The 23,943-nt window shown below is 42.2% G+C and overlaps 1 protein-coding gene across 5 annotated transcripts in view; it reads left to right on the top strand.

Annotated features, from left to right (window-relative positions):
• Positions 1 to 5,488: 5,488 nt before the first annotated feature.
• Positions 5,489 to 23,943, top strand: part of PLEKHA1 (pleckstrin homology domain containing A1) — a 71,523-nt gene continuing 53,068 nt past the window's right edge. Inside the window, exons 1-3 of one of the 5 annotated variants that reach the window (XM_006111425.4) lie at positions 5,489 to 5,654; positions 5,942 to 6,050; positions 23,725 to 23,885. In XM_006111425.4, the coding sequence (XP_006111487.1) occupies positions 23,745 to 23,885 (141 nt within the window). In that variant the 5' untranslated portion in view covers positions 5,489 to 5,654; positions 5,942 to 6,050; positions 23,725 to 23,744. Of the gene's footprint in view, positions 5,729 to 5,941; positions 6,051 to 23,724; positions 23,886 to 23,943 lie in introns of all 5 variants that reach the window. The other 4 variants (XM_006111427.2, XM_006111424.2, XM_006111428.2 and 1 more) reach the window with 4 other exon arrangements.

The raw sequence follows: 23,943 nt of genomic DNA, 5'->3' as shown, positions 1-23,943 counted from the left end.
GCTTGCTGTGCAGAGTGTGGAAGGAAGAAGGGGGCTGCTGATGTCAGGGTGTCCCTCCTCCCCCCACTACTGTACCCTGTCTCCACACAGAGAGAAGGGGATGGAGGGTGCTAGGCAATGCAAATCTCTGTCACTCTCACACACTGTGTGTGACTGTCATTCTCACAAACATCAATTGTCCTTCACTCTCATCTGACCCAACACATGCGTGGGTCGTTACAACTACTTTTACTGCTTGTAAAATGGGTTGGTTTTGGTTTTTGACTGGTCTGTGCATTTCATAATGTTAATTTCTCTAATACTTAAATTTAATTCTTTGAGTAGTGAGTTCTAAAATGCCTAACCTGTCGTGTGCTGCTCTTGGAAGTGGCTGGCATGTCCCTGCAGCCAGAGCAAGGGGTCTCGACATGCTGTCCTTGCCTGCAGACACCACTCCTGCAGCTCCCAATGATCAATAACAGGGAACTGTGGCCAGTAGGAGCTGTTGGCTCAGTGCCTGTAGATGAGGGGCAGCACATAGTGCCATGGCGCCACTGCTGTATACACCAGCTGCTTTCAGGAGGGGTACAGGGCCAAGTCGTCTCAGTGAAGTGGTGCCCAGCCAGAACATGCATCCTGAATCCCTGTCCCAGTCCTGAACTCCCTCCTGCCCCAGATATGAGTTCCCCTGCACCCAAACTCCTTCCTAGAGCTTGCACCCTAAACCCACTCCTTGACCCCAATTCCCCACCCTGGACTAAGCTCGGAACCTCTCCCACACTCTGAACTTGGTCCAAAACTAGAGCCTGCACCCCAACTCCCTATCCCAGCTTCGTGAAAGTGAATGAGATTGGGGAAAGAAGGGGGATGGAGCAGGTAGGGTGAGGCCTCAGAGAAAGGATGGAGCAAGGGCAAGGCCTCAGAGAAGGGGCAGGAAGGAAGCGGGGCAAGGGTATTTAGATTTGAGGTAGATCTTACATTGCACTTAAATTGAAAAAGTGATCTTGTGGTTTAAAAGGTTGGAGACACCACTGGTTTAGACTCTACTGGTGATTCACAAGGAGGGGATTGTTAAAGTTTCACATCTCGGAATTTGTTTTTTACTTTAAAAAATATACAAAGGAGCTATTCTGAAATAATGTTACTTAGGACACAAAGTCAAGAACTTGAAAGTTAAGAGATGCCAGAATTTAGATTTTGTGCAATTTTAATTCTGTCTTTTTGCATCTAAACATAATGAAACAATGTTTTGTTACATGGTCACATGCTGTTTTTTCCACTAGATCTCTGCCTCATTCTGCACACAGTATAACTGTGAGCCACATCCTGGACCAATATTCCTCAGGCAGTTTTGGGTGCACAAGTAATGCCAAATTGGGGGCTGTTTTTTTCTGCTACTTTAATGCTGATGCCTTATGTTAACTTCAGTAAAACAGTGGTAACTACAAATCATTAAAATGTATGAATAATTGTGAATGGAGTTCATTTTGAAAGTCGTCTGGCCCACACAGCTGCAAATTTTGTGACCTATCAAGGACTTAGTAGGAAAAAGTTGCCATGGGAATTGTAACACTTTGTTCAGAGAAGTGACTTCAGCTTTCATTGTTGTAACTCTGATTACAGCTTTTGTTTCACTATAAAGTACAGTTATTAAATGCCAGCCTGGAACAAAGAGGTATTTACATGCAAGGATTGAGTTTAAACGCATTCCATTTTTAGAGATGACACTGCTCTAAGCTAGGAAAAGCTTTTCTTTATTACTACTTTGGACCACATTAAATATTTCAGTAGAAATGGTTGTGTTTAGAGTGGAAGCAGATTATCATTAAAACTAGTTAATATCATTATTGGAAATTGTTACTGGCAACTGGTGTGGTCAGTCAATGGCAATCTTTTCATTGACTGAAATGTCCTTTAGATCAGACCTGAAGTGAATCTTTGATCGTTTCTCTGACCCTGGCTCCTGAAAATTCTCTGCTTCAGTTCCCCATCTAGAAAATTAGGTCAATAAGATTTACTGCATTTTTTGTTATGTGATAGGGGTATACCCTTTTGTAACTCTGATTTTTATCAGGTGACCTTTTTATCATGTGTCTTGGTGAATGAAGATGAATGGATGTTTTATATCATGCAATATTTCAAAGATAAATAGTGTTATATTAATATTAAATTATACAAGTGTTGTTTGTTGGCAAATACATGGTAAAATAACCTGTGGTGAGATCTCACATTATTGAAATATTTCTTAATTCTATCCATCCATATGAATTAATATGGTGAGGCAAGGACGTCTCCAGGAAACTAGTAGTTTTGCAGTTTTTTAGACTGTAAAGCTTTTGTAGTGGGTATTGTCATTTACTATATATTTGAACAGTGCCTGTCATAATGGAGACTCAACCTAGTTGAGGCCTCTAGGTCATCTGGCAATTAAAATGTTAATTATAACAGGAATAAGGAAAGGTGTCTGCCATACAGTGATCCCAACTCTCCTGATTTTATCTTGAGTTTTGTAATAGTATGTGTTTTTCTGAAAGTCCTAGCTCTTGGAATCAGGTAATTATATAACCATCTCAGGTTTCATTTTTAAAAAAAGTTTATAGTCATCATGGAGTACTGCAGAAAGAGATCTAGGGTCATAGTGGACTACAAACTAAATTTGAGTCAACAGTGTGATGCTGTTGCAAAAAAAGCAAACATGATTCTGGGATGCATTTACAGGAGTGTTGTGAGCAAGACACAAGAAGTCATTCTTCTGCTCTACTCTGCGCTAATTAGGCCTCAGCTGTAGTATTGTGTCCAGTTCTGGGCACCATTTTTCAAGAAAGATGTGGAGAAATTGGAAAAGGTCCAGAGAAGAGCAACAAGAATGACTAAAGGTCTAGAGGACATAAGCTTTGAGAGAAGACTGAAAAAATTGGGCTTGTCTAGTTTAAAAAAGAGAAGACTGAGAGAGGACATGGTAGTGGTTTTCAAGTACCTAAAAGAAAGTTACAAGGAGGAGGAAGAAAAATTGTTCTCCTTGGCCTCTGAGGATAGGACAAGAAACAATGGGCTTAAACTGCAGCAAGGGAGGTTTAGGCTGGATATTAGGAAAAACTTCCTAACTGTCAGGGTGGTGAAATAAATTGCTTAGGGAGGTTGTGGAATCTCTATCTCTGGAGATATGTAAGAGCAGGATAGACAGACATCTATCGGAGATTGTCTACTCTACACGGTGCTTGGTCCTGCCGTGAGGGCAGGGGACTGGACTCGATGACCTCTCGAGGTCCCTTCCAGTTCTAGTGTTCTATGATTCTATGGTTGCCAATGTTATCACATGCCCATAAATGAGAAGAAAAATAAAGAACTTTAAATATCTGTAAAATTTCATGACTTTTAAGACAATCTGATGATTTTGGTATGTGACTCATGATTAAACTCCTAAGTTTGGCAATATTGAACATTGTACAATCATTCAATACCAGTAACATGGCTGCTGTGTCTTCACACGGATGGTCACCATGATTCCAGTGTTAGTATCCAGTAATTTTTTTTTATGCTGCAGCAGGAGACAAATTGTGACTTTATGGATGAGAAGAAGTCACTCACCAGGATTCTCACTGTATGATGTATGCAGCAAGTATTTATTCTATAACGGTTCATAAGAAAATTGACTAGATTCAGGGGCTGTCTACTGCAAATTTACAATCTTTCTAATAGCAGCCCATCATGCATCTATGGGACTATCAGTGGATTAGAGTAATGAGTCACCACTTAATCATTTAAGATGCAGCATTTTGTAGAAATACCAAATGTAGGGTGACCATAATTCCCAAAGGGATGATGGGGCAGTGCATGGGACTATGAGGGGGCACCATAGCTACTGGCTCAAGGTGCCACCCCAGACTGCCACTGGTCACTTGAATCCTGCTGGTCCCCCCACCCATGCCTATAGCTGGTCACTTGAAACCTACAGGCCTGCCATACACTAGAACCCTTTCTTTCTCCCCCTCCCTCCCACTCCAGCTGAGCCTCTCCCCTGCATGGGGTTGGCATCCCCACTTTTCCGCCATATGTTACTCGGTACCACATCCCACTTTTTTGACAAAAGTGGGCATTTATCCAGTTTGCTCTTGCTCTTTACTTTTGCCAACTGATCTAGTTAACAAGAGCAAACAGGACAAATGCTCACTTTTGCTAAATAGTCGGGACGGCTGTGATAAATCTTAAAAAAGGGACTATCCCAGCCAAAATGGAACTTAGGGCCACCGTAACCAAGTTACATTCTTTCATTTGGGAGTTTTACTGTTACTGATAAAAATAAGTTTTCCTTTTTAAGTACTGTATATATATCCTCTAAATGACAGAAAACATCAACGATCTAATTATTGTGCATTAATATCTCAGTTGTACAGAACTTTACAATGTCAAAGCACTTTCTAATTTGTAATCTCAGACAACAGGGATGATGGGTTAGCATACTATGATTCCAAATGATCCATTTGATAGGTGTGGCTCCAGAGATGACAAGTATCAGGAGGTTGCAATGTTCCCTCTAATTTTTTTCCATCCATGTGTGGAATAAATCATGTTATGTGTATTGAGGCATGTGCAATGTGCACCACCAGTAAAAACACATGCTGTCTGTTGTGGGCACTCTGGTAAATAGCTGAGCGGCATTTGAATCTCTTCGGGGCAGCTGCCCAGGGACCTAGTTTACAGGGAATATTGCAATACCCAAATCTGAGGAATGGTCCTACACAAAAGTTGCTTCCCAGCATGCAAAGCTCTTTGGTTATTCACCTTAGAGATAAGGCCTTTTGCAGCTTTTGGTTTGTTTGTTTGTGTTTCTCTATACATATAAAACGGTTAAAAAGGAGAGTCTGCCACTACAGTATTCCTTTCCCTTCCAGGACAAAGTGAAGCCCTGTGGAGCCAATAGTTCTCACTATGCAAGGTGGCCCTATCAGGAAAGTAGATCCATTCTATTGTCAACGTTCATGATTTTGTTTATGTGAGAATATCAGTTTTCATGTAACCTAGTAATTTTCTGCCTGGGAATTGTGAATAAAAGATAGCAAACAGGAACCTGAACAACTCGAAAAACTCAAGGCAAATTACTTCCCCCTCTAATTTACTATTTTTGGAATCTCCAGGTTTAAATTAGGGCCCATTCATTATTCTGGAGCCCAGCTGGTGACTTTTAGACACTAGGAATTGCCCCCACTGCCAAGCATGCCTCGCTGTGTTATCACCGCACAGGCGCCTTAGCCCTGTGGTTCAACCCGGCGCGACTTCGAGTGCCAAAATGCAACGTTCCACTCTCCTCTCAATGGCTAAGGCCCATCGGATTGCCCCTGTAGAGACTACATGTCCCAGGACGCCTTGCGGCTGCGGTCCAGCCCCGCCCGCCTTGCCGTCTGTGTGTTTTTATGCGGTCTGATTGGAGTCGCTGAGCCCATGGGGTGTGAGCGCATGCGCAGTGATTGAGCTTCGGTTCTCCCGTAGCTGTCGCTTGTGAGGGAAACGAATAAAGTTTCTCCATTAAAAAAAAAAAAAAAAAAAAAAAAAAAAGGCCGCGGTGCTGGGCCGCTGCGGGCTGCGCTCTGCGCCGAGTGGGCGGCGGCTCTGGGAGGGGGGCCGCGCTCTGGGCTGCCACCGCTTCCCTCTCCTGACTGGGCTCCCCCCGGACTCCAGTGAGTAGCAGCCGCCCGGGAGGGACTCGGCCTTCCCCCCAGAGCGCGGGAAGGGGCCCTGTGCGGGGATGGGGGTAGGGCCCGGCGGCGGGGGGAGCTGGGGAGGGGCGCACAGAGGGCTGAGGGGGCGGGGGATGCGGCAGGGGTGCCTGGGCGGGTAGGGAACGGGCGCGGGAGCAGCATATGTCTGTGCGTGGAGGGGTGTGAGGGGGCGGGGTGGGTGGGTGGGTGGGAGAGGTAGGGGGTGTCTGAGGGAGTGGTCTGAGGCTGTGGGGTGTGTGTTGCAGAGTGTAGCGAGGAGGGTGTTGAAACAGGAGCAGAGTGAGGGTGGCGTGGAGACATCCAGGGCCAGGGGACACCTGTGTGCGACTTGAGGAAACTTATTTTCATTACTGGGTAAAATACCTTATTTTGCTATTAAGACTTGTGAAGAAAGGGACTGCTTTCCAGTCAGACCCTTTCGTTTAGTTTTGCCGTATGAGAAGTGCTTCACCCTGACTCTGCGAGCACTGCTTTTTGGTGAGGGTTTGTGAAGTGACTCTACCCTGAGGGAAATTATGTGTTTATGGTATAATTAAGCTGGTAAGCATTTGAGACTCTGTAACATCTCCAGCGATAAGAGGCTGATCTCATTGCCAGTATTTTTTTCCTTTGCAATGCCTGTCTTCTGAGCATGACATGAACTCTGATGTTATCTGCTTTGAAGCACACTGTCTCTCTCTCTCTGTGTGTGTGTGTGTGTGTGTGTGTGTGTGTGTGTTGGAATTAACTCATGCAGCTTTTCAGAATTTTGCATATATGTATTACGTTTGCATTTGACATTGACATCTCAAACTGTGTTTTAAAGATCAGATCACAATTGTGGTTATGACTCATTGACTTTCTAGTTTGGTTTAGCTTTGAAAGGGTTGGCTTTCACATGGGCCTGTCTTACTCTAGAAAAACCTTTTCTTTAGTAGGTAGACTGGCAAGAAAATTCTGTGGTTCTGACATGATATTCTGACTTGATTGGAATCTAGGCTGATTTAGCTAAGCAAAATGTCTGTGGGTGGATAATGGGTTTACCTACCTGATGGACTGCAGGTGAACTATGGGATCTGACTTTATTACTAGTTAAGTTAACAAGCATATCGCTTTCATTTTGTTGGAATTTTACAATGTTGTTAAGTAGTTAGAATAAGAAATCATATACGACAGCCTAAAGATCATAGAATCATAGGACTGGAAGGGACCTCGAGAGGTCATCGAGTCCAGCCCCCCCGCCCTCAAGGCAGGACCAAGCTCCGTCTACACCATCCCTGACAGATGTCTATCTAACCTGTTCTTAAATATCTCCAGAGAGGGAGATTCCACCACCTCCCTTGGCAATTTATTCCAATATTTGACCACCCTGACAGTTAGGAATTTTTTCCTAATGTCCAATCTAAACCTCCCCTGCTTCACTTTAAGCCCATTACTCCTTGTCCTGTCCTCAGTAACCAAGAGGAACACATTTTCTCCTTCCTCCTTGTGACACCCTTTTAGATATTTGAAAACCGCTATCATGTCCCCCCTTAATCTTCTTTTTTCCAGACTAAACAAGCCCAGTTCATGAAGCCTGGCTTCATAGGTCATGTTCTCTAAACCTTTAATCATTCTTGTCGCTCTTCTCTATACCCTTTCCAATTTCTCCACATCTTTCTTGAAATGTGGCGCCAAGAACTGGACACAGTACTCCAGCTGAGGCCTAACTAGTGCAGAGTAGAGCGGCAGAATGGCTTCACGAGTTTTGCTTACAACACAGTACAGAACTTTCCTAAAGGGCATGTATGTCATTTGAAATACTCACCTGTTGACATTTCTGGAAAGAAAATGTTATCCCATTGAAACTACTTTTTTCTTTCAAGGCTCCATCTATAAGAGAACTAAACCATGAAAGTCAAACTGTTTTAAACATCCTTATAATTGATCTTTATTGCTCTGACCATTTTAATGTAAAGTATTTAAACAAATACTATTCAGTTTCAAGTGCGTGGATGACATTTTAGTAGTTATTGCATTAATTAGAATTCGATCACACTATTGTGAAGAACTGTACAGTTATTTATCCAAAAGTGAAGTTAAGGTGCTTCAGAGAGGTAGCCGAGTTAGTCTGTAACAGGAAAAACTTAAAAAAAAAAAAAAATCCAACCAAATAGACTAGTAGCACCTTATAGACTAACAAAACATGTAGATGGTATCATGAGCTTTCGAGGGCAAAACCCACTTCAGATGACCGGCAAAAGCGTTAGTATAAGGTAAATCATTAATTTTGGCAACTTCTTTTTATTCATACTCAGTCCATGAGTACCTTTTATTTTAAATTAGAAGAGTTACCTGGTGTTGGTGGGGTCCAGCCAGGGGCAGGGCCTCTCAGGCCTCACACTGGCATTCCTGTTGCCTGGCCTGGTGGTGCAGTGGGGTCATGCAGGCCAGCCCTGGCGGCGCTTCCCGGGCCCAGCCCAGAGGATGTGGTTCCACACAGGCCAGCCAGGCACAGCTGTGCTGGATGGCCTGGTGGTGCTGGGGGTGGGTGGGTTGTGGTTCCTGCGGTGGGGAGGTGGGGCTGTGCTGTCCAGCTAAGCAGTAATCCCAAGGGGGTTCAGCAGTGGGAGGCAGGGGATGCCCTGTTGATATCTGGTTCTGTGGCCAAAGGCCAGAGGAATTAGTTTAGGGCAGGGGAGCCACTTCCCTGGGCTGGCGGCAGGTAAGATGGTGAGCCCTGTCCCCAGCTGGCCATCCCTTCCTGGTGCCCCCAGTGGTCACTGTGCAGCATTACTGTACAAGAAACAGGAGGAGGGCTGTTCTGCAAAGGGCCATCACTCAAAAAGTGCAGCCTTCTGCTTGGCACCTGACCTTAGCCTTTCATTGTGGTCCCATTCACTTCTCTGCTACAAAGTGGGAGCAACATGGACAGGGAGCTAGTGCTGGCGACTGAGGTGGCCAAACTGTTTCAGGAAGCAAAAAGCTTTGTCAGGTGCTCTATGAGAAGTGCCCCTCACACCTGCTTCCCTTTTTCTGTTTTTACTGATTTTTCTACCATTTTAAAAACTTTTGAATAAAGCCCAATCAATTCCCAAGAAATTTAAAAAACAAAAATGAACTGCTTTAAATATAACTTAACATTATTATGCAAGTGTAGATGTGCAACCTTGGGTAAGAATTCTACTTATCTGAAGTCATTTGGTTTGTTTCTATAGAAAATTGCAGTCTTTTTTTCTTATTTAGACTGGTGTGTTGTTGCCCTGTGCTGTTACAATTGGGTTGTTACACAGAGGTGGATGGAGTAATCTAGTCACAATGACTAGAGCCAAATCCCTGCAAGCTGCATGGAAACTTTTTAAAGACACCATAATAGAGGCCCAACTTAAATGTATACCCCAAATTAAAAAACATAGCAAGAGAGCTAAAAAAGAGTCACTGTGGATTAACCACCATGTAAAAGAAGCAGTGAGGGACAAAAAGGCATCTTTTAAGAAGTGGAAGTCCAATCTTAGTGAGATAAATAGAAAGGAACATAAACACTGTCAAATCAAGTGTAAAAGAGTAATAATAAAAGCAAAAAAAGATTTTGAGGAACAGCTAGCCAAAAACTCAAAAAGAAATAACAAAATGTTTTTAAGTACAGGCAGTCCCCGGGTTACATGGATCCGACTTAGATCGGATCCCTACTTACAAATGGGGTGAGGCAACCCCGCACTAGCTGCTTCCCCCCAGCACACTAGGGAGACGCGAAGCTAGAGCCGCCCCCAGCAGACCAGGGAGACGTGGAGCGGCTTTTCTCAGCAGACACCTCAGCTTGAGAATAAAGGACTGAGGGAAGTGAGGTGTGGGACAATAAAACTGAGGTCTGGAGAAATGTTTGGCTAGAGTTTCCCCTACAATATGTACCAGTTCCGACTTACATACAAATTCAACTTAAGAACAAACCTACAGTCCCTATCTTGTACGTAACCCGGAGACTGCCTGTACATTAGAAGCAGGAAGCCTGCTAAAAAACCTCTGGGTCCCCTAGACGATCGAGATATGAAAGGAGCAATCAAGGACGATTAAGCCATTACGGATAAACTAAATAATTTCTTTGCTTCAGACTTCACGGCTGAGGATGTTAGAGAGATTCCCAAATCTGCACCGTCATTTGTGGGTGATGAATCTGAGGAACTGTCCCGGATTGAAGTGTCATTAGAGGAGGTTTTGGAACAAATAGAAAAACTTAATGTTAACAAATCTCCGGGACTGGATGGCATTCATCCAAGGGTTCTAAAAGAACTCAAATGGGAAATTGCTGAACTATTATCTGTGGTTTGTAACCTATCCTTTAAATTGGCTTCCGTACCTAATGACTGGAAGGTAGCCAACATGACACCAATATTTGAAAAGGGCTCTAGTGGTGATCCTGGCAATTACAGACCAGTAAGTCTAACTTCAGTACCGGGAAAATTAGTCGAAACAATAGTAAAGAATAAAATTGTGAGGCATGTAGAAGAACATCATTTGTTGGACAAGAGTCAACATGGTTTCTGTAAAGGGAAATCATGTCTTACTAATCTATTAGAGTTCTTTGAAGGGGTTAACAAACATGCAGACAAGGGGGTTCCAGTAGATATAGTATACTTAGATTTTCAGAAAGCCTTTGACAAGGTCCCTCACCAAAGGCTCTTGTGTAAATTACATGGCCATGGGATAAGAATGAAGGTCCTTTCTTGGATTGAGAACTGGTTAAAAGACAGGAAACAAAGGGTAGGAATAAATGGTACATTTTCAGAAAGGAGAGGGGTAACTAGTGGTGTCCCCCAAGGGTCAGTCCTGGGACCAATCCTTTTCAGCTTATTTATAAATGATCTGGAGAAAGGGGTAAGCAGTGAGCTAGTAACGTTTGCAGATGATACCAAATTGTTTAGGATAGTCAAGACAGAAGCAGACTGTGAGGGACTCCAACAAGACCTCACCAAACTGAGGGATTGGGCAACAAAATGGCAAATGAAATTTAATGTGGATAAGTGTAAAGTAATGCATATCAGGAAAAATAACCCCAACTATACGTACAGTATGATGGGGGCTAATTTGGCTATGACAAATCAGGAAAGAGATCTTGGAGTTATCGTGGACAATTCTCTGAAAACTTCCACACACTGTGCAGTGGTGGTCAAAAAGGCAAATAGGATGCTAGGAAATATTAATAAAGGGATAGAAAATAAGACCCAGAATATCTTACTGCCCCTGTATAAAACTATGGTACGCCCATATCTTGAATACTGTACAGATGTGGTCTCCTCACCTCAAAAAAGATATTTTGGCCTTGGAAAGGGTTCAGAAAAGGGCAACTAAAATGATTAGGGGTTTGGAACGGGTCCCATATGAGGAGAGGTTAAAGCGACTGGGACTTTTCAGTTTAGAAAAGAGGAGACTGAGGAGGGATATGATAGAGGTATATAAAATCATGAATGGTGTGGAGAGGGCAGATAAAGAAAAGCTGTTTATTAGTTCCCATAATAGAAGAACAAGAAGTCACCAAATGAAATTAATGGGTAGCAGGTTTAAAACTAATAAAATAAAGTTCTTCTTCACACAGCGTGTAGTCAACCTGTGGAACTCCTTGCCAGAGGAGGCTGTGAAGGCTAGGACTATAACAGAGTTTAAAGAGAAGCTAGATAATTTCATGGAGGTTAGGTCCATAAAAGGCTATTAGCCAGGGGATAGAAATGGTGTCCCTGGCCTCTGTTTGTCAGAGGCTGGAGAAGGATGGCAGGAGACAAATCGCTTGATCATTGTCTTCGGTCCACCCTTTCTGTGGCACCTGGTACTGGTCACTGTTGGCAGACAGGCTACTGGACTAGATGGACCTTTGGTCCGACCCGGTACGGCTGTTCTTATGTAATCTCTAAGGCAATGTTTTGTCACTATACATTTGAGAAGAATCTTGGGATATTTTAGAATATATGGTACTATGTAAATGAAAGACTTAGTGACATCCAGGCATGTAGTAGTTGATTAACCTGCTATGCTTTATCATCCCTAACCTGATTCAGGTGATAAGGCATAGGTTCAGATGTTTGAGAGGGTGAGAAATTGCTACTTCCACTAGTAAAGGTTAATTGTGAAATTGTAGGGTTTTTTTGGGGGGTGGGGAGTCATAAAAAGAGATTGAAGCAAAATGCAGGACAATGTAGCACTTTAAAGACTAACAAGATGGTTTATTAGATGATGAGCTTTCGTGGGCCAGATCTAATCTTATCATCTAAGCTCATCACCTAATAAACCATCTTGTCAGTTTTTAAAGTGCTACATTGTCCTGCATTTTGCTTCAGCTACCCCACACTAACATGGCTACATTTCTATCACTGTAAAAAGAGATTGTGATTGTCCCCATTAGGCTGTGGGGACAATTGAGCCACAGGTATGAGAGAGACTGTCATTTTCTTCTAAGGCTTAATTATTAATTGTGGAAAGATACACAAAGGGAAAAATGTGTAGGAGGAGGAATGGGAAGGCAGGGTAGAGAAGAATATTCAAGTGCAGGCTGTGATTTTTCTTAGTAGCTCTGACTGAATTACAAAGGAAAGGAGGTATTTTTCACAAGCATAATAAACAAAGGGTGACTTTACCGCCGGATAAGGATATAATAAGCTAACAGAAAAACTTTTGGAGATTCCTGGTAGTATAAGAAAAGTTTAAGGCATTGCCTATATGAATAAAAGGTTTCTTCATTTAATAGAGAACCAAATGCTGGTTATAGTAGTGCCAAGCATGGCAAATATTCATAGTTTAATGTAAAATTAAAAACTCCTTGACTCTAAATTGCTAATGTTTTTGAGGTTTTGCAGAAATGATGATACATAGAATAGAAAACACAGTTTCTTCAACAAGTCTGGAGCTTTGTAGAAATTCAGTATATCTTAAAATAAGTACACTTCAGTCAGTGGAAGTGTGCACTTGGATTAAAATAATCGATCAAAATAATAATCAGTGTTTGACTTGAGTATCTTGTGATAGATTGTCTTTTCTGTACAACTGAATAATTAGCATAGTATAAAAATATCTTTAAAGGTTCAGTAGAAGTTGAACCCCAATAAATCCTTGTGCTCAGTTCTTTTACAGGTCTATGGTAAATACAGTATAGTTAGTGATCCTTAATGCGAAAAATATGGTAGCTCAGGTATTTGCTGCCTAGAATATAACTCCTATTGTACAAAATGGAGTGAATAGTTAATATATTGTCACTAACATCCAGGTCATGATGTCAGGCTGAAAATGATCAATTATTTTTTAAATAACTATAGTACAGTTAGAAATCTCTAGAAATTGATGGGTATCAATTATTTCAGAAGTGAATAATCTTAAATTAGACATAAGAATAAATATCAGAATCTTAGTGACTATAGCTAGATATGCAGGGCTTTAAAATAACCATATAACATAAATTTTTAATCCTAATTTATGCCTTGCAGTAATGTGTTTGCATGCTAATGTGTTTAATGTGTTCAGATGCAAATTTGGCCTCTGTGATGCTCTAATACATTTATCTTTTTTGAAATGTGCCTTGAGTTGACACTGTATGATTACGAGTGACCTCAGTGGTTGGACAGTTGTAACTGATTAGAGCTTCGTAACCAAATCTGATGCATAGTAGGGATGTTAAGGTGTAGTTTTGTAAATGATTAACCGATAAGTGTTGGTTTATCAGATGGTCCTAATGACTACACGCAATCCCTCCCCCCCCCCCCAAGCCACTGTCTCTGTATCAGAGGCAGCAAAGGGAGGGAGGTGAGAGCTGGTGGCAGTGGGGCGCTGACTTTTAAGCTGGCTTCCCATGAGCACCAGATCCCGAGGAGCCACTTGGCCCCCAACCGCATTGCTGCCTCTTATGGAGAGGCAGCAGTATGAAGGGTGATGGGGATAGGAGCGAGCTGGTACACATGGGGAGCCAGCTTTTAAGCCAGCTCTTTGTGCGTGCTGGGTCCGTGAGGCCGCCTCACCCTCCTTCCCTGTCTCCCACAGAGGCAGTGAGGAGGAGGTGTGAAACGGTGCTCAGTGGGAGCACTGGCTTCGTGGGGTTACCCCTCCTGCACTGCTACCTCTATATGAGAGGCAGCAAGTGAGGGATGTGTAGGAGCTGGTGCTGAGGGAGAGATGGTTTAAAAGTTGGTCCCCCCTAGCAACACGCTCCACGCTACCACCTATCCCCCCTACCAATCGTTCTAACATCTATCAGAGGCAGCAGTGCAGAGGGTGGGGGGCAGAGGAGGTTGCCACGTACCAGCCTCTGTTCATGGGGAGTTTGGAGCTCTGTATCATGGGCGGCAGGTAGCTGATCTGCATGGGAAGCCAGCTTTTTAAACAGGCTCCCCTGGCTGACCGACTCCCAGCCCACTCCCAGAGGCAGCAGAGTGGGGTGGTGGGCAGGAGTAGGATTGTAAGTGCCTACTCACGTAGTCAACTACCTGATAAGCTTAGACTTCTTGGGTAGTTGAGTCACTACTGAACTACTTGCTCCCCTGCTCGCCCCCCTGCTGCTCATGTATCAGAGTCAACAAGGTGGGGGGAAGCAGCAGCCGTTGCTGGGTGAGCTGGATTAAGAGCCTCATGGCTCTTACTACATTTAAAAAGCAGAGCCGCAGTGGTCCAGGACCGGGTTCCAAACCTACTCCTGGCCTGCAGTATAAATGTAGTAGGAGCTGGGCTGCCTGCATGTCCAGTTCCTACTACGTTTAAACTGCAGAACCGCAGTATTTGTATTGATTAGTCCATTATCCACTTCTTCACATCCTTCGCTTGGAGCAAACTGGCTGTTGGCTCTTTACCTGGGGATCATCAAATAATTGTGTAACCACTAAAATTTGATTGTTACATGATTATTAAATTGAATGATATCTAACATCCCTAATAAACAGACAGAATATAGTGTAGCTTATTCCTTATAAGTTTATTTGCTCTTCAGTTTTACAGATGTTTTAAAAACTGTCATTACTAACATTCAGATCTCAATATAAAAACAACAGTTTGAGTAAGAGTAAGGGTCTTATTTGACCCTTTTTGCATTTGTTCTGTGCTTCAAATTTAGAATATTAAAGCTCATATTTTAACTCACAAAAAGATTTATAGCTCATTTCAAATAGTTTTGATATGAAATCTTGCAGTCTGATATCTTGAATATCCAATATTTGAAAGAATATACGAAGAGGTCAACATCTTTCCCCAAGACAAAAATAAATGTAAAGGCCAACTGTGTTTCAGGTGGGTGAAGTAATTCTATGTGGTACATGAAGTGCTTTGGAATCTTTTTGGTTGAAATCTGCTGTATAAATGTAAGATATTAATGATACTATAAACTAAATGTGTGTGGCATACATTTGCAGAATTTTCAAACTTTACCAACAGAAGCTTTAATTGTTAAGATTTGGCCTCTGGTGTAAACTCATGACTGAGTTGAAGTATTTCATACATTCACATGTAAATGTGATTATTTTGAAACATGTTTTTTCAGGCTGTATTGGTACATACATGCACAATCTACACTTGTATCTCCAAGAAAATATGGTAGTAAATACCTTAACTTTCTCAGAGAAGTGACTGAGTATTGAGTGTTAATTCACAGCACAGTTACTTGTCATTAAGTCTGTTACAAAAATGAGCAGTCTTAAAATACTAGCCAATTAGCCCATCATAAGACGGGATTTTCAGATCTCTCCTCCACGTCGGTCTTCTCTCCTGAACCTCCAGTCTCTCGTTGGGTGTGTCTGTCTCTTCCTCCTCCTCCTCCTCCTAGTGCCTCCCCTTCTCTCTCTCTCTCAGCTCTCCTCCACCTCCTGCCTTTCTCTCTGTCTCTCTCTTTCTCTTCTCCTCCCCCTCCTGCCTCTCACTCAGGGGAACGGGGAGCCCAAATGGCCGTTTGGGCTCCACACTCCCCATGCTGCATGGGGTGCGCGGAGCCCAAACAGTCGCTTGTGCCACTTGCTCCCATGTGGCGGCCTGGCTGAGCAGTGCAGAAGTCAGCTGAGCACCACGGTGGGAGGCGAAGCGGGGTGGGGCGGTGGTGTTCATGGCCAGGGGACGGGTTCTGAAGCCGCTGTCATACCGCACGTTACCGCCCTGCCCCGCCCCCCCCTTTGCCTCCTGCTGTGGCACTCAGCTGACTTCTGCGCCACTCAGCTGGGCTGCCACGGGGGAGCAGGCGTCCGTTTGGGCCCCCCCATGGCGGCCCGGCTGAGTGGCTCAGAAGTCAGCCGAGCATCACGGCGGGAGGCGAAGGGGGGCGGGGAGGTAACGTACATGACCAGGCCCTGCTCCCTGGCCATGTACATCACCGCACCGCCCCCCTTCCCCTCCCACCGTGGCGGTCTGCTGACTTCTGCACCGCTCAGCCGGGCCACTGTGGGGGACCAAGCGGCGCAAGCGGCTGTTTGGGTCCCACGCTCCCCATGCAGCATTGGCTGCCCAGAGGGAACAGCCAGCATTTCAGGCAACAGCGCCCCCCGGAGGGAACAGCCAGCATTTCAGGCAACAGCGCCACCCAGAGGGAATAACCAGCATTTCAGCGTTACAGACTCAGACGCTGGGCTACTATATTATAAAATATTACTTTTTAAAGGATGCTGTCAAGTATATTTTAACTCTTGTAGGAGGATATAATAAACTGAACTTTTCTCATTACAACAGTTGATTTGGCAGACTGTTTTTCTTACTCAGCATAAGTTAATCTTACGCCTTTTGCACACTGCTCTATATACTAGCACAGGGGTGGGCAAGAGAATCTCTGGATCTGGCCCGCCAAGCAGATAGATTCGGCCTGTGGACACTCTGCTGTTCTCCCGCTCCCCAGGCCAGTCAGAGCTTGGGGATGGGGGAGCGTGTAAAGTCTCCTCTCCTGCCAGGGGCACAAGGCACTAAGATTGAACCTCCAGGTGAGCTAATTCAAGCGAATTGAGTTTATATACGGTTTTAAGTCAGTTTTGCAGGCATTTGCATTTTCATTACTATGTAGTGAACTCTGTACTCATGTCAGTGCTTTCAGACTGAGTTCATTATTTTGTGGGGTTTTTCTGTTTTCACTATGTGGCAAATGTTTCTTTTATTATGAGTGGCGCTTTAAAGGAAACTCACTTGTGAATTTAAAGAAGATGAGAACAGGAATGATGTAGTAATGATTTGAAAATCTGGTCAGGGTTGAAGGGTGCTTGTATTCTTTACCCCAATCATGTGCTAAAAATGGTGTGATATGAGCCAATGTAACTATGGAGTGAATGAAAGAACATGAGGTAGGCAGTCCTGTTTATTACTTCTATGAATTTTATCACTGTAGTATCTGAAGTGATAGTAACATGACTTCAAAAGCTAGCCAGAGCTAGGATAAGGTCTACTGTTAAAATAGCTGGTGGTTCTGGCTCATTCTCTAATACTGGGAAGCCCCACTATACTAGAACTCGCCTTTGATTACAAGTATAAATAATGAAGACCTTCTTAAATTCCTTATTTTGTATAATTGTTTTATTTTTGGGAGTTTTTTGTTTTGTTTTATCCATTACGGTATTTCTTTTTTTATTTGCATAAACTGAATAAATTCTAGTTTATCAATACTATATTTCCTTGAGCATTATGCATTCCATGTCTTGAGACACTCACCAACCCCTACCACAGTTAGCTGTCCTTAAATACGCTGGACAGTTCTGGTCCCCTTGAAATGTATCTGGTACTATAGTTCTCAGATAATCCCCATTCTCTGCCCCAATTTAGTGATATAAACCCCATGAGACACCATGGATCTTCCTAACTCCTGCTGTTTCCTTTTCCAGTCCTCCCATCTCTGACTCCAAGAGCCCCATCTCTGTCTCCAAGGACCCCATCCCAGGCAGTCCATCCTCACATTCCTTCATCTCATGTTCTGTAAACTCCCATTAGCCACAGAAACTGCTACTTTGTACCTTCTCCTTGTCCCCCTCCATTCTTTTTCTTTCGTACTTCAGAGTGATCTTATTCATTTCCCTGCTATTGATTTTTATGACCTCTTCACTGATTCTCATGTTCATCCAGTTCTTCACTTGGTCTAGTTTATCTTAAATGACACCACTAAACCTAATAATCTTCACATGATGAAAAGTAAACTCCTGATATTTCTTCTCAAAGCTCTCTGCTCACCCATCCACATATTCTGTCATAGCCAATATTAAGAAATATTTTTTGTCTTCCAGTCTAATTCATCCCTCTTTCTCTCACCAGTGCAGGACTCCAAGACATCTTCAGAGTATTTCATCCCTTCCTCTACATCCTGCTTTCCAAGACATTAGTCTACTATACTCATGTGATCTTTGCAGCCAAATTGATTTGATAATTAGGGTCCTACCAAATTCATGTAAATGAAAAATACATCCCGAACCATGAAATCTGGTCTTCTGTGTTTGTACCCTGTATTATGCAGATTTCATGGGGGGAAACCAGTGTACATCAAATTGGGGTTCCTGGCTCAAAAGGTTGTTGTAGAGGGATGGCTATGGTATTGTCACCCTTACTTTTGTGCTGCCTTCAGAACTGGGCAGCCGGAGAGTGGTGGCTGTTAGCCACGTGTTCAGCTCTAAAGGCAGCACCTCACAAGCAGCAGCACGGAAGCAAGAGTGACAATAATATACTTTGCCACTCTTACTTCTATGCTGCCTGCAGACCTGGGCTGTCAGTCAGCAGATGCCACTCTCCAGCCATCCAACTCTTTTTCACAGCTGTCTTCAGTAAGGGTAGCAGTGCTGCAAGCCCTCCTGCAATAAACTTGTGATCTCCTCCCCCTAAACTCCTTTTTGGATCAGGATTCCCAAAATTGCAGTATTGTGAAATTTCAGTTAAGTAGGTGAAATCATGACATTTATGATTTAAGTCCTATGACTGTGAAATGGAGCAAAATGTGACTGTGAATTTGGTAGGACTGTATTCATAATGGAGCTGCTAAACTTAACCACTTTGAAAGCTCTTCTAATTCCATCCCTGCATTTATCCCTGTACTTTCTTATGTTCCATCCAACCAAGTGCCTTACTCAGGTCTCCCCTTAAGTTTAGAGCAGCCTCCCTGCTATTATATTTGAAGCCTTCTGATTCTTCTCCACAAAAGTTCCAAACCCTCCTTATTGTGAAGCATTTGAGCTGAAGTCATACTCTAGTCTGTGTGTGCACTACCTAGCCTTGTTTTGGATTGTAAGCCTTTTATGGCAGAGAATGTTATCTGTTTGCCACTTGTTTCCTAGAGACAGTGCTGCATCTATTAAGTTATCTACTGACAAACATTTCTAGGGTATGTCTTATAGCAGAAGAGCATTGGTTGAAACATACATTTGGATTTATGTACTGGTGAAAGTCAGGTTTTTTTTAATCCTTTTTCCAATTACTGGCTTTTGTCTGAGTCAATGTTGTCTTTTCAAATAGTCAAATCAAAAGATGAATGCTGTGACAGTGATAAGTTTTAGAACTAGCTATGTGTTTTATTTTAAATTTGTACTTTACTTTTCTCTGTTTTCACTTGCAACCACTTAAAACATACCGTTGTACTTAATAAAATTTACTTTTATTTACTATCGAGTCTAGTGTAAATGTGTTACCTGTGGGAGCAATTGGTGTGCACATTTTCCTTTCATTGTTAAAGGGAGCTTACCTGAATTTGGTTTCAACGCGTGAAACTCTCACATTGAAAGACTGACTTTTTGGGGTGTGTTCTGATCCCATTTGGGGGTTGGTTTCCTGGATGCAATCTACTCCGAGCTCAAGTGATTCAGTTTCTGCATTGCTTTTCAGGGAGGGCGGTGGAACGGTCATCTCAGCTCTGTCCCTTGGCTGGGAGAGACCAGGAGGACAGGGTGGTGAGAGACCCAACAGAGCAAGAAGGCTAGTGTCAGTGGCTTTATCAGTACACCAGGAAGCAGCCCCGAGGGGGTCTTCTGTGACTGAACCCAGTCACAAATACAAGATGGTAGTAATCTTGAAAGATGGTAGTAATCTTTAAAATATGAAAGTTTTATACTGTGATCATTTTACAGTGGATTCAAATCAATATTCTGTTGGATTTTCAACAAAGGACATATAGGAATAAGAAGTGGAATAGTTATGTAAGCCTAAAATTAGAGGCTGAACTTTTGAAGCATTTTTCTCTTGTTACATTTAGTATATCAACAAAACGAACCTTCTGCATTTAGTATATCGACAAAACAAACCTTCTGTATTTTGGCCCCAGTCCTGCCAAGATGTAAGGCCTAGGAGTAATCACAGTATCTTTAGTGAACCTAATCCCATACTTAAAGTTCATTATATGACTAAATCTTAGCATGATTAGGGTCCTTGAGAACTTATTTACTTGTTTATACTTAATTACAGTTTCAGAAATATTGGTTTTTAACATCTCATTACTGTTTAAAACCTTAACTTTTCCTTAACTGTGGGTTTTTATTAAATCAGTTCTAGGTTCTGGATCCTCTCTTCAACCATACAAAAGAACGGCAGATGAATCTTCTTAAAAATGTAATAGGAAACAGGTTTTCTTTGAAGACTCACTCTATTTTTATTTACCAGATCTTAAATATAGGGCTTTGAAAACCTCATTCTCTACCTTGATGGAAAAAAATGAGTACAGTTTTTCTTGTTTCTACAAAGTCTCTGCAGAGAATAGTTTCAGCTTGCTTTGACAGGAAATAAGCTACCAGTATTTGCTTGATTTTATTGACATCCCATTTCTCTGGTCTGTTTCTACTTTGAGGAAACAGTTAAGCTGTAATTGAGCTATGCATGACACACAGTTATCTAGAGCAGTGATGGACAACCTAGACTAGTGAGTGGGCTTCATGAGTGGCCCTCCATGTCAGTGGACTGCAAGATTGTTGTAACCAAGACATTGTGGTTTTGCTAATTGCACTTGCATTCCTAGAATTTGTGGGATGTGCCACTTGAACCATTGCAAAGCTTTGATGGGATGCAGAGGGAACACATGGTTCTCAGTAGTCAGTTTTTCTGAGCAATCACCACTCACTTCATTTTTTATGCCTTTCCTTATTGTGCATGTCACTTCGGTACTATTAGTGGGGAGGGAGAACCCTATGCTGACAGAAGCTAGTGGAATCTGGCAATCCTGTGCATGGGCAACAGTAATCAGAATGTCTCACAGACCACACATAGCACCCTAATTGGCTGCAGGTTGCCCAGCTGTTCTAGAGAGTATAAATGCTGAAAATTGGGAGGATCCTCTCATATCATAAAGCTGATGTTTTATTTTAATGAAAATATACTTTGTGCTAAATGCTGTCAAATTATGGATCCAATTTATGTAATAGCCACTCTTAGTCTCTCCATTAGTTGTATTTATCTTTTCAGCAGAGAAACATCTCCCCCCCTCTAAAATTGTCCAAGAGCTTGTCTGTTATGGTTACTAGGTGAGGCTGACTAAGAACTATCATTCAGCTGTTTCCACAGTTATTCATATTAGTAACGAGGCCCTGGGGCCCCCTGATGCAGGCACTGTGGTTGTGCCACATTCTACCCCAGAAAATGTCATAGACAAGTCCTTGAGGAGGCTAGAGCAGTGGTGGAGGAACCAGCCAGTCAGGGGCTAGGGAAGCCTACAAAAGGAAGTGCAAAACACAGCAGCAGTTGGTTGCAAGGCAGAACTCAAGGAGAGAAGAGCAGGGATGACTGGCTGGCTGATGGAGCAGCTGCACCGTGTAGGGTGCCAAGTGGAAAACTGGATAGAGACTGTGGATTGTGCTGCATCTGATGAACTGTGAGAACTCCTTGCTCATAGCTCAGGGCTTTGTCTCCAGGGGGGAAAACCCTGGAGGCATCACTCTCATCTGGAGTGGGGAAAACAGACTGAGACACTGTACAGAGGGCGCTGAGATGCACCTGTTAAGGAGTTTTATATTTCAGAAAGTGGTGTGACTTGGCCAAAAAGGCTGATGTAGTGAGGGAATGCAGGCCCACACATTTGGCCAGACGATGGGTGCTTGTGGGAGGTGAATGCCTCCCCATTACAGTAATATTTATACTATGACCTGAAATGTTGATACATAAATTATACATGGCTTAAGTCAGTGTTTCCCAATTTTATTTGGCCACGGAACCCTTTTAAATTCGAAAGAATTTTGCAGATCCCCTAATAAGTCTTATATATGGAGCTCAAACAGTAGACCACAAATAAGTAAGGATAAAATAATAAATACTAAACAAGGTCATGAGATCAACATTTAGTTTAATTGTACGTACTTAAAAACAAATCATTTAATGTGTACAATTTTTTTTAAATCATAAAATGTTATTGTAAGGGAATTTTCTCGCAGAATATTTATTTTCACTTCGCGGAACAGTATTTGGAAAACACTGGCTTAAGTAAATTCTAAATTTTCTCGATTATTTAATTTAAGCCTTAGAAGTTCTACAGTATTGTCAGTTGCCTTAAATATACATAGTAATTTTCCTTTTGGGAAAATGGGGAAGCTTATGTCTTGATGAAGGGTTTAAATTCCCTATGATGTATTCAGAAAAACTACAGAAGAAATATCTTCTCAGGTATCACCAAGTAAGATGTGCCATTTTATAATTTTGCAATTGAACTCTTTAGCTAGCAGATTAATAATTTTTATCTAGTTTTTTTTTAAATAAGGTAACCTATCACCATGACATTTCATTTCCTTCCAGGATTCTGCATGCTAAAACTTAAGTTTCATTGATAATTTTTAAATTCATTGCTGTATTTCTTTGCCCTGAAGTATTCCTAGAACATTCACCTTAATGATGGCATGAGAGTGATTTAAAAATTAGATTTATTTATCCCTAACTTTCAGTGAATCAAACTGTGGACTATGTACAAAGTGACAAGGATTTAGTGGTATACAGAAATAAAGAACTCTAATTACGTCCAAGCAGGTGATCCCAAACATAAACCTGTAATTAAAAATGTGATTACATGAATCTTGCATGTTGCCATGATGCATGAGTACAGGAGGCCCCCGACTTGTGACGTGATCCGTTCCTGGGGAAGCGTCGCAAGCCGGGGGCGTCGTAACTTGAGCCATCATTTACGTGCGCCTGTCTTTAATGCGGGCCGAGGACATAAGTTGGGGGTTTCTGGCCCCTTCCACGCTTACAAAAATGGTTGTAAGTGTGGAAGGTCGGAACTCGGGCGATCACATGTCAGGGGCCTCCTGTACTTCGGCCTAGCGATCTCTTCTTCCGGTGTGTGTGGAGATGGGTATTTTTAATCTGTACTTTGTCTGGCAAAGTATAGAAGCATAATGCAAGACTATATAAATAGTTCCCATCCTGATTTAAAATATATTGACATCAGGCAAGCTTTCATATCTCAATTTTTAATGTTGGTTTTACATGGATTTTTACATCACTATTCCAAAGTGGAAACTTACTTGCTTACAATGTCATATTTGAGAGCCGATGACTTTCCTGGCTCTTGAGGATAAAAACAGAAGATGATGCAATGGTCTCTGTGAGATGAAACAACAAAAGATGCAGATAAACTGAAAAGGTGGTCAGTAGTATATATATTCAAAGCTGATTTTCTAAAAAATACATGATGGCATCACAAATCAATGCCAGAGACTTTATTTTTGGGCTTACAAGATGTGTGCATAACTACTTGCAGCTGTATATGGATACTTAATGTCCCTCACCTTTTAGTAACATTCAAGGGTGAAAGAATTCTGATTTTTTTTTTTTGTTTTGTTTTGGTGGAGCCTAGTGTGCTTTGTAGAAGATTTTGCAAAAGATGTATTGTTAAAAGTGAAAATAAATGTAAATCTGTTATGTAACTTTGTGCAAATTGGTGAAAGAACTAACAGGCATGCTGTTATATAAGCATTTAACACATACATACCTGTGGTTCTGGACTCATGGTATATAAACGGTTAAGTACTTAAGTTATATTACAAAAGAAATGTATACAAGTTACTGCTGTGGTGGGAAAAATTGCCTTGTTGCTACATGGAAGCTCCTTTTCTTGAAAATTCTTCTGATAGGTGAATCTCTGATTATAATCAGTAAAAGTAAACTTTTTGTTTCAATCATTGTTTTTGTTTTGCAGTGTAATGTTCAGAGTCAGAAATGCCTTATGTGGATCGTCAGAATCGCATATGTGGTTTTCTAGACATTGAAGAAAATGAGAATAGTGGGAAGTTTCTGCGGAGATACTTTATACTGGACACGAGGGAAGACAATCTGGTATGGTACATGGATAATCCACAGGTACGAGAACATCTGGGATAAAATTGTTGAAGTTACCAGAAGTAAAATATTTTTTGAC

The sequence above is a fragment of the Pelodiscus sinensis genome, chromosome 8, assembly GCF_049634645.1.
Source record: "Pelodiscus sinensis isolate JC-2024 chromosome 8, ASM4963464v1, whole genome shotgun sequence".
Classification (NCBI taxonomy): domain Eukaryota; kingdom Metazoa; phylum Chordata; order Testudines; family Trionychidae; genus Pelodiscus; species Pelodiscus sinensis.
The sequence above is the reverse complement of the archived record's forward strand: the minus strand, read 5'-3'. Positions and strand labels throughout refer to the sequence as shown.